Source organism: Eucalyptus grandis, chromosome 11 (assembly GCF_016545825.1).
Source record: "Eucalyptus grandis isolate ANBG69807.140 chromosome 11, ASM1654582v1, whole genome shotgun sequence".
Lineage (NCBI taxonomy): Eukaryota > Viridiplantae > Streptophyta > Magnoliopsida > Myrtales > Myrtaceae > Eucalyptus > Eucalyptus grandis.
Genome location: NC_052622.1, coordinates 22,757,955 through 22,769,468, shown reverse-complemented (window position 1 = coordinate 22,769,468; position 11,514 = coordinate 22,757,955). Strand labels below are relative to the sequence as shown.

General features: G+C 37.8%; 2 protein-coding genes across 2 annotated transcripts; both read left to right on the top strand.

The window, feature by feature from the left end:
- Nucleotides 1-6,578: 6,578 nt before the first annotated feature.
- LOC104427478 lies at nucleotides 6,579-8,554 on the top strand. Its single transcript, XM_039305195.1, has 3 exons — nucleotides 6,579-7,127; nucleotides 8,353-8,445; nucleotides 8,522-8,554. The coding sequence occupies exons 1-3, from the start codon at nucleotides 6,918-6,920 to the stop codon at nucleotides 8,552-8,554; spliced, it is 336 nt and encodes a 111-aa protein (XP_039161129.1). The 5' UTR covers nucleotides 6,579-6,917.
- A 1,652-nt stretch (nucleotides 8,555-10,206) lies between these two features.
- LOC104427587 lies at nucleotides 10,207-11,265 on the top strand. The gene is made up of 2 exons (XM_039305765.1): nucleotides 10,207-10,330; nucleotides 10,478-11,265. The coding sequence occupies exons 1-2, from the start codon at nucleotides 10,325-10,327 to the stop codon at nucleotides 10,859-10,861; spliced, it is 390 nt and encodes a 129-aa protein (XP_039161699.1). The 5' UTR covers nucleotides 10,207-10,324; the 3' UTR covers nucleotides 10,862-11,265.
- Nucleotides 11,266-11,514: the final 249 nt, after the last annotated feature.

Sequence of the window (11,514 nt, the reverse complement as noted above, 5' to 3'; positions counted from 1 at the left end):
AGAGAGAGATTGTCGGCTGAAGTAATGAGGAACGTGCGAAGCATGGAGAAATAATAAAAGAGAGGGGGAGATGTGACCGCAAATGGATAGGAAGGAAGGGGGGTCCCATTGGTCAACATTTAAAGAAATGAAGACCAAAGCAATTTTCAAAGTGAAGATGTGCATGGGTGTTGTCGGCCGAAGAGGGGTACGTGCATGAGTGCGTGGATCCAAGGAGAATGGAGAGGAAATTAAACAAAGCATAAACACCCTTTGCTCAACTTCAACCAACTTCGTCGATTGGTCATCCTGGGTCCAATTCTTTACCAATTGCACAATTTGAAGTCTCAATAAAGACCACGATGAATCGATTTCTCCATCTCACGAATTTCCTTCAAAACTGATTTTTATTTCATTTTTCTCGGAATCCGATTTTCTGAACAAATAAATTCGGTTGAGGTCCAATTTGAAATCAGAAAAAGCCCAAACAACTTCCATTCACCGATTCACTTACACTAGATGCTAAAAGTCTCTTCAAATTGACCAATCCGAATTTTCGCTCGTTCTCCGCATCGTCCACAACAATTTTCCGTAAAAATCCCGAACTCGCTGAAAATTCTTCAAAAGGTGAGTCGACATTCCTAAAATTTATTGTGACATGAAAGAATCTTCAATTTCTGAAATCGGACTCAGATTGGCGGTTAATTTCACTCCGGCGCGTTTTTAGCATGACCTAGACTACTTGGGTAATTTTCAGAACTTTTTAAGGCAAATGACCCGTGGTCGATTTTCTTCGAGCCACTATGAACCCACTCGACTCATTGGCGACTCTTGATTATAGTGAAAATCTCGAGGATTCAAATACGGATATAGGGTACCAAAACGACAGTAAAATCAAACTAGTACCGATCGACGAGAATTTTCCAATTTAGTGGAGTCACCCACGATCGGTCACACATCTCGCCGATCGACCTATCTTTGATCTCAAATCGATTTTATACTGTGCCGCAATGATCCCTAAAGATGAGCATGGTCAAGAAGTCGATTTCTGGTCGAATTCTCAATCTATCTGCCTTAAAGTCCCTAATAGCTTACCCAGCTAGTCTAGTTATCTCGTGAGTGGCCAACTCAGAGAAAAACACTGTAGTCGCGTCGATGAAATGCCCGATTTATCACATCGAAGTCAGAGCTTGAAAATCTGGATGTCACAGTATCATTTCTCAAAAGATTTGGCATTCTATATAGGAAAGATGAGCTTGAGAGGGTAAGAGATGAAATGGATGTATCAACAGACAAAGAACCAGGAAATGAGCACGCCATCAATGTAAATGCTAAAAGGTAATGGAGAGAGAATGCTTGTGGATAGAATTGTTAGCAAGCTATATTGATGATTAAAATGAAAGATTCATATATGTTCTTATACGCATGTACACTTGACTGCTGATTATACACTTGATAAAGGGGGAGTCCTTTAGGTCATATTTGAAAATTCATTGTAACAGATGTCTGATTATCAACAGACCAACTCTATTTGTGAGCATCCAGAACTTTTTTCTACTGTTAGTAATTGTTGGTGTTTTTGCGGGATCGTGTGTGTGTGCAAGTGTTATGTGTGAATAAAAATGGACTACAATGCAAGGGAGTATGGGTAAAAACAGAACTTTTATTATGAAGGTTTGTATTACAAAGGAAGGAGTCTTTTCTGATTTTTTGGTTTTTCTACTACAACACAAGCATCCACTAACTCCTATTTATAGGCGTGAGTCACCGCCTTAGTACAACATTCTAGATTTCTATAGAATGTTGTCCATATATACTTTATCTAGGAAATTCTAGATTATAGTTCTTCTAGAGCCTTCTACCTTCTACACTTTCCTTTTGCCACCTAAGCTAGATTTTCTTAAGGATTTTTCTTGACTTTTCTAGCTCAAATCTTTCATGAAGTTTCTAGAAATTGGATCAACAATTCAACACTCCTCCTTGATCCAATTTTGTGTTACCCCAAGCATTTCCCGCAATGTCTCGAACTTGGCTAGCGATAATGCTTTAGTGAAGATGTCCACTACTTGTTCCTCGGTTTTGCAATATTTTAGCTCGATCTCTTTGTTATTTTGTGCCTCTCGTATGAAGTGATATTTGATGTCTATATGTTTGGTTCTTCCATGGATTACTAGATTTTTTGATATAGCGATTGCAGACTTATTGTCGCAAAGTATCGGAGTTGCTTCCATCTATGCTTCTCCAATGTCTTCTAGAATTCTTCGAAGCCATATTGCATGACTAGTAGTTGTAGCAGCCGCAACATATTCTGCTTATGCAGTGGATTGTGCCACTGAGTCTTGTTTTTTAGATATCCATGAAAATATTCCAGAACCTAATGTGAATGCATAACCGGTGGTACTTCTCCTATCATCAGCTGAACCAGCCCAGTCGCTATCAGTGTAGCCAATGAGCTTGGCATTAGCACTTAGGCGATACCGAATGCCGTAATCTATAGTTCCTCGTAAATATCTAAGAATTCTCTTGGCAGCTCCGAAGTGAATTTGACTTGGACTTTGCATGAATCGTGATAGTAGACTTGTCGCATACATAATATCCGGTCGTATAGCAGTGATATATAGCAGACTGCCATCAAACTTCTATAGAGGGAGGCATCGGCTTTTTCTGCTCCATCTTCCTTCAATAGTTTTTCATTTGTCATGAGCGGGGTTAAAACTGTTTTGCAATAGTTCATCTTGAATTTCTTTAGGAGGTTTTCGGTATATTTCTTTTGCGAGATGAAAATTCATTCATCTTGATTGACTTCAATACCGAGGAAATAGTTCATCAAGCCCAAGTCCGTCATTTCAAATGTCTTCATCATTTCTTCTTTAAATTCTTGAATCATTGTCTCATTATTTCCTGTATATATGAGATCATCTATATATAGAGAGACAATGAGAGTGTCGGACTTACCTTAGGTCTTGATGTTGAGTGTCGGCTCACTTATACTCCTCATAAATCCTTGCTTGATGAAGTATTCATCGATTCTACTATACCACGCAAGTGGTGCTTGTTTTAACCCGTATAGGGCCTTCTTAAGCTTTAAGACTTTTTCTTCATTGCCTTTGACAGTAAAGCCTTCTGGTTGAGCTACATAAATTTCTCCTTGAAGATATCCATTTAGGAATGCCGACTTCACATCTAGTTGATGGATCTTCCATTCTTTTTGTGCTGCTAGAGCTATGAGTGCTCGAATAGTATCAAGGTGAGCGACGGGAGCAAAAGTTTCAATATAGTCGATACCCGGTTGTTGCAAGTATCCTTTCGCCACAAGCCTTGCTTTATGCTTCTGGATTGATCCATCCACATTGAGCTTCGTCTTGTAGACCCACTTGATGCCAATGATCTCTTTGTCTTTGGGTCGATCGACAAGCTCCCAAGTTTCATTTTTCTTGATCATCTTGATCTCTTCCTCCATGGCTTTTATCCAAACTTCTTCTTTGGATGCTTGTTCGTAGTTTTCTGGTTCCAAAATAGCAAAGTTGCATGTGTTGTAAATTCTTCTAAGAGCTTTTACCCTTAGTACTGGAGACTCTGGAGTAGATTCTTCTTGCATCACTCTTGGAGAGCTTGGTGGAGTTATGTCATGAGTGGTGGAATCCAGTGCTTCTCATTCTTCTTGTGACGTTGACTCCTCTTGAGCAGGTGGTATGTCTGGCAAGGTGATATACTTCTTCTTGATCTTCTTGTCCTCCCAATTCCAGGCAGCATTTTCGTTGAACTCGACGTCTCGACTAATCATAAGCTTCTTAGTTCTTAGGTTGTAAATCCAATAGCCTTTTGAGTGATCACTATAGCCAAGGAATATTTCTTTTTCTGTCTTTTCATCTAGCTTACTCCTTTTCTGAGCAGGGATGTGGACATAGCAAATGCATGCAAACACTTTGAGATGCTTTGCTGAAGGCTTTCGTCCATTCCTTGCTTCAACTAGTGTTTTATTTTGAACAGCTTTAGTTGGACACCTGTTTAATAGGTATACTGCAGTATAAACTAATTCTACCCAAAAAGTGTTGGGAAGGCCTTTCTCCTTTAGTATAGACCTTGCCATCTCCATGACAATTCTATTTTTTCTTTCAGCTACTCCATTTTGTTCTGGGGCGTAGCCAACAATTAGTTGATTATGGACTCCTTCATCTTCACAAAATTTATTAAACTCCTTTGAGTTGTATTCTGTGCCTCTATCACTTCTTAGGACTTTGATTCTTTGGCCACTTTGATTCTCAATGTGGTTCTTGAATTTTTTGAAGATAGAGAAAACCTCAGATCTTTCTCGAAGAAAGTATACCCACGTCATTCTTGTATAATTGTCAATGAATAGGATAAAATATTTATTTTGACTGGGTGTAAGTGTCCTCATTGGACCGCACACGTTCGTGTGGACAAGTTCCAATGGCTCCTTAGCTTTCCATGCAACTCTAGATGGGAAGGACTGTCTCTATAGTTTTCCAAGAAGACAGCCTTCACAAACATCTGAAATTTCTGTAATGGCTGGAAAATTTCTCATCATATTTTTCTGATGGAGAATTTTTAGCCCAACAAAATTGAAGTGGCCAAATCTTCGATGCCATAGCCATGAATCATCAAGTTGAGCTTTCATGGTTATATCTTTGACATATTTCCATTGAATAGGAAAATTGTTATTTTTCATCTTAATAGAGGCAATGATATTTTTATATTTATCATAGATAATGCAGGTATCTCTATTAAAATATAGAGAATACCCACTTTGTATCATTTGGCCCACACTTAATAGATTTTGTGCAAGACAAGGGACTAGATATACATTATGTATATATTTTGGGCCTTTATTCGTTTTTTCCTTTGACATCTACTAATGCACCATTGCCCAATTTTACTTGGGATTTCACTGACTTATCAATATCGGTGAATATAGTTTCGTCCCTGTCATGTGATTGCTACACCCACTATCGATGTACCATGTTTCATTTTTATTATCATTTGCCGCTTGGCCTGCATAGAATGTATTCTCTTCACTTTTTTTTTTCTACATAGTTTGCTCGATTATTTGTTTTCGAGCGACAATCTTTTTCTACGTGGCTATATATTTTACAAAAGCAGCATTGTTTTTTATTTTTAAATCAACAATCCTTCTCCAAATGATTTGTTTTCTTGCAAATACCACAAGGTGGATAATTTTCCTTTTTTTATAATTTCTCCTCCTCTTTTGTTTTTCCATGAGCTCCTTCCACCATTTTTAGATTGATGAGACCATATATTTACTTTAGACTGAAAGGCAATTTCAACTGAATCTTCATCTTATGCCATTAGTCTTTTCTCATATGCTTCTAGGGAGCCCATTAATTCACTTATTGATTGGGCGTCAAGTCTTTAGTTCCTTCTATAGTTGTAACTATAGAGTTGTATTTTTTTGTAAGTGACACCAATATTTTCTCAACAACCCTTTGATCAGTTATCCCATCTCCATAGGCTCTCATTTGATTAATGAGTTCCTTTAATTTTCCATAATATTCTTGTACGGTCTCATAATTTTTCATTTTAGAATTCTCAAAATCTCTTCTTATAGTTTGAAGGCGAATAGTGCGTACCTTTTCCGATCATTGAAATTCTTCTCGTAGTATATCCCAAGCCCCTTTTGCAGTCCTTGCTCCAATTATTCTCGGAAATATGGTTTGCAAGAGTGCTTGCTGGATAAAGTATAGCGCCCTTGCATCCTTTTGTAGTTGATCCTTCGAAACACTTGCACCTTCTGGCGGAGCCTTGCAACCTTTTTCCACAATGTCCCATAAGTCTTGGGCCATCGAGAATGTAGTCATTTTTAAGCTCCAAAAGTCATAGTTGTTCCCATCAAAAATGGGAATGGGAAATAAGGATGGGGTAGAGTTGGCCATGGTTTAGTTAGTGGTTATTTGGAAGGGTAGTTTTAGGAATGGGTAGGTAGGACAAACGCCCAATACCAATCAAAGACGTGGCTCTGATACCACTGTTGGTGTTTTTGCAGAAGCGTGTGTGTGCGCGCAAGTGTTATGTGTGAATAAAAATGGACTACAATGCAAGGGAGTATGGGTAAAAACAGAACTTTTATTATGAAGGTTTGTATTACAAAGGAAGGAGTCTTTTCTGATTTTTTGGTTTTTCTACTACAACACAAGCATCCACTAACTCCTATTTATAGGCGTGAATCACCGCCTTAGTACAACATTCTAGATTTCTATAGAATGTTGTCCATGTAGACTTTATCTAGGAAATTCTAGATTATAGTTCTTCTAGAGCCTTCTACCTTCTACACTTTTCTTTTGCCACCTAAGCTAGATTTTCTTAAGGATTTTTCTTGACTTTTCTAGCTCAAATCTTTCATGAAGTTTCTAGAAATTGGATCAACAATTCAACAGTAATCACAGAGATTACTAGGTTGCGTCCGTATGCATGGATTCTATATTCTGCTTGCAGAATTTTGAGGAAATTGGGCACTGCTGTTTCCTCTTCTTGATGACATTGTGTCAGCTGTCATGTTCTATGCAAGGCTCCCCCCCCCCAAAAAAAAAAAGAAAAACTGGAAAAAAAAATGTATAAAGAAAAGAAAGAGCACACCCTCACACCCCTTCATACAGAGCGATGAATCCACTCCTGTTATGATACTAAGAGAATGCAGTTTCACCCAGGTGCTTGTTACTGGAGATATCCTCGTTTCTTATTGAAGGAGAACAGAAGGATCTCATTGATTTGGTGTTTAGCTTTGTTAAACACACTTTTCAGGTGTGCATCGACTTTAAGAATAGTAGCTTTGTTTTCTTGATTTAATGGATGATTTTAGTGATTTCTATAGCCCAAAATCATTCATGAATTTTCTTCCACAAGGAAAGCAATGACAAATTCCATGCTGAAGCCTATGATGCTTTGAGCAAAATTTTGGAGGTATGTTTGTGTGGTATCTCCATTCAAGATATATTCTTACTGGAAGTGAATGTTTTTCTGTCATCTCTATTATGCTGGTGCATCCATGGTTTTGTTCATCTCAATATTTGCAGTTGATTGATTTACTAATTGGCCTAAGGACTCCGTCTGATATTGCAACTCTGAGAAGCTGCTTTGCCTCTTTCCATGTTCTGATGGTTCATGCATTAAAGGTTAGAATGTTTCTTGTGGCAATGCAGTACTTGTTTTCTTTTGTATGTTTGGTGTCTACTATTCTTGTGAAAGAAGTGCAGAATTTTATGTCCTTCATTTTTAGTGTATATCACGTTTTGACATAAATAGAAGCCATTTCTTGTTCTTTTTGTAAACTGAATAAGAGCTATGTCCTGGGCTGGTTGTCTTGGAATAAAAGTGCAATGAGCCTTTAAGAAATGTCTTAATCCTGTGTTGTGAAAACAGCTCAAGATTAGTCCCACTGAAAAGCAAAGTATACAACATTTATTGAAGAAGAAATTGCATTTCTTGTTCATAATAAATTTCTCCTTGTGTTTCGTGGTTTTATATTCTTGATGTGCTAAACAGTTATTTTAGCAGTTCTTTGAGTTTGACTTTTGTTCTATTTCTGTTGCCTAAATTGTATGCTGCAGGTGAGCAGCTATATCACAATCCTTAAATTAAATACTATTCCATTTTTTGTTCTGGCCCCACAATATATTCGCATGGTCTCCTACCTTGGGCAATTCCCTCCATCTCGAAGGAATTTCTTAAAATGTTTCATGAATCTCCTTCAGTTGAAGTTTGCCTTTGGAAATTTGACATGAAGACATGATCTAAAAGCAGGCCTTTCCCTTCCTACAGCAGATTCGAATTTCACCCTCACAGCAGCTGTAACGTCTGTATAATGTGCCTGTATTTGTGAATATGAAGACTCTAAAACTTTTTTTCACTTTTCCAAACTCCTAAATGTATGGATGGCTAGCAGCTTCTTGTATTATGGAGTATTTCATCACCCTTTTATTTTTTATTGAACTTTGTGGAAATTAAAAAAATTAAAACTGATTAAATAAGTGGTATTTTGCTTAATGTTTCTCTTTCACCCTGGAAACCTAACAGATCAGTTATTGCCAATCTCACAATTTTATAAATTTCTAATAACCTGATCCTATTATCACCATTCACCCATCTTCCCTTAATTCGTTAAAATAATATCGAATGTCATGAATGGCTTTTCCGCTTTTAAGGCCAAAAACTTCTTTTTTTCTTTTGGGTCATGTCTCAACATGGAAGGAATCATATATGTACTTCTTGCAAACGGATTCTTAAGCTTTTGGTTATGGTGTATTTGCAATTGTAGTTCAAATTTAAGTAATATAAGCACCTCTATTGTTGATGTCATATGCTGTTTTGTTTGACATGCCAAGTTGATTCTTCATGCAGATTAACTCTGTGGAGGAGAAGGAGGGGGAGGAGGAGAAAGAAGATTCAAAAACTTTTTTCATTCTCAATGAGATTATACTTGTCTTAAAGGATGTAAGAACCTCCTTTACATTGCGGAGGTGATGATCTACTTTTGGCACTAATCACTGTTGTGACATGAAATTTGCAGGCTAAGGAGGAATCTAGGAAGGAAGCTTATTGAGAAGCATTTCGCCTGTTAGTTCAGTTGCACCTTATCAGAAACTGATTAACATGGTACGGTATTCCTCATTATGGGACATATTTGTGTAGCTTTGGTGGAAATTACTGCTTTACTGCTTATATTTTAAGACATGTTTCTTCCTACATACATTCTAGAACATCAGGAACGTGCAAGGAAAACAAAAATAGAACATTAGAAGAATGGGTACATGAGACCATAGGCAGTTGAAAGTAAAATAATGGAAGAGATTGAAGTAGATCCTTCTATCTTGTCTGATGTATGTATCTTACAATGGTAGATCCTATGTAAGTCGTCACCTGGAGGGGCTTTCGTGTTGTAAATAATTGGTTTCTGCTCTGCCTCACGTAACATCCATAGATGGGGGAAAAGTTGAAGGAGAATGTAGTTTATTTAAATTCCTCTTCTTTGGCCATGTAGTTCCTGCAAAATTGGGAAACAGTGGACTGAAGTCCTCATGGTCTTATGTATACTGCTTCCTGGTATTGGTTAAAATCTTCATGAATAAGTATGTGCATTGTATATGAAAATGGTAAGCCTTGTATGGCTATGAATTGATTCACAGGCCTCAAAACATATTTCTATTCTAAAAGAATAAAGCTAATTTCGTGGCTGCAGTATGGTCGAGTCACAACATATTCCTTCATTTATTCGTGTCTAGCTGCTTCTGCCAAGGGATTAGGCTTCGCAGTTGCAGCCAGAGGAGAAGATGATTAATGCCCTCTAACCAGTAGAAAAATGAAGAACCGAAATACAAGTGGCAAAATTTAAAATCATGTGGTCTGGATCTTGTGAATGCCTTGTTGGCCCCTAAGCCTATTCAATTGAAATTTGCATTTGTTTCATCTGACGAAAAAATTGAGAAATTTTAAGAAGCCAAATTGGCTTATCAAGGGGTAGTGGAGTCCCTTTCTCACGTGTTATTATTAAAGCTTGGGTTCCTTGTGTAAATGGTTGCCCAAAGAAGTTTTATACGCACTGCACAGATGAACACTTAAGTGTCTTGCAAACATCGGGGAATTTTATTTGCTTACAAGACTTCCTGTCAGATGATCGGGAGAACATACTTATGTAGAAATTGTCTAACCTAATCTGCGATTTTCCTTTCTGCTTGTAGTTCTTAACAGTGATTTATTACTGGAAAATTGCAATTCTCAGGATTGTAATTTTTTTCAAGCAATAGTGTTTTGATTCTAAATAAAGTGATTTCAGATAGTGGGCTATCTTTCTGGTACAAACCGCAAATTACAAGTGGAGCCGTTTCTGCATTGTCCGTACTAGTTTACAAGGATACAGATATCTGTCTATCGATTCCTGATCTTATTCCTTCTGATCTTATACCATTAACAAAGTAGATTCTTGCCCCAATTGGCATGGCTTAAGAGTTACTTCGTACACATTTTGCAGGCTGTTCTAGGTTTTGTGAAAGTAGTAGTGTCTTGCTTACAAAATGAAGACCTTCAGAGTTTACTTTCCGACATTGTTGATGGTGTTATTTCATGGTCATCTGTCTCCAGGCATCACTTTAGATCAAAGGCATGTGAAATTTACTGGGAGTTTGCTGAGTTGTTTTGTGATAATTCCATGCACACATCCTTCGGAGGGCCTCTTTTTTGCTATCTTGTAATGAATGTCCATTATCACTGTATATGCAGGTCACAGTCATTCTCGAGATAATGACTAGGAAGTGTGGTTTTGCTGCTGTTCAGCTTGTTACCCCAGAAAAAGTACAGGGGTTTTCTTAAGACAGTTATGGAGGTAATGGCTTTCCCTTTTCACTTTAAGATATGAGCATGAATTCAACAATGCTTGGATGTGTATCCTACAGAAATATTATCCAGTAGCGCATGATTTCTGGAGGTCGTAATATTGTTTTGTAAAATGATCACATGTTTGACCTTTTAGAATTGGCGAAACAAAACCTCAAATGAAGGCGGGATAGAGAACAAGGAAGCTTCTGCAAATCAGAAAGATGTCAGGGGACGAGGATACAAAAGGAGATTGAAGAACAAAGATGGTTCGCCAGGAGAATATGAAACTTCTCTTACTGCTGATGGCAGATTAGAAGGTTCTAAAAAGGATGGTGATTTGGCTGCAGGGAAATTTTCTAAGAAACAATCCAACGAATCTGGAAAGAAAAGGAAGAGGACCTTTCACAAACTGAAAAGCGGGGAAAAGAGAAAGATGGAACTAAAAGGTAGTATGAGCATGGAAACCTCAATGAGAAATCATAAAGCATCCAGAGCACGCAATGGCAATAATGCTGCGTGGAAAAAACAGAAGAAATAAGTAGGAAGTTTGAGGATACCGGTTTTTCTTGCAAGGCATCTTAAAGTTATGATGATTTTGTTGATCCTGGGCACCTCAAAAGTTGGGCATTCGAGGACAAGTACACTTTCTTGGCTTCTGCATATTTGGCCCTTTCGGTTTTGGGGGAAAAGAAAGATCTGAATTCCACCTGGGTCTGCTTCACAGCCATGGATTAGATTTGGAGGTCATGGGTATGATAAGCTCGGTGTCCAAATGTTTGGTGCGCCATAAGGGGACAGAGAGGCTGTTCAAAGACACTGTACACTTTACCCCAATTTTTTTTTTTTTATCTTTTTGTAAATGAGTGCAAGCTATATTTGACTCTTGTACAACCCTTGAATTGCTTAATCTTTATTTTCAATATCAGTTGTAACTCATTGCGTAACATATGTTTTGCTTGTAATCAATGTACTTTATTATCCATTACATCGAATCTTGCAGTAGCTTGTAATTGCAGAGAGACAGAGAGAGAGAGAGAGAGAAAGAGAGAGAGAGAGGCACTAAATGGGCCGTCTGTCCAAATTTTGTTTTAGTGCCGTATGTCCAAATTTTGTGCTTTGTAAGAGGTTTATAATCTACATTAATTACAAAGAGGAACGGGTGGACCTCAGGCCGAGAATTAGGTCTAAATC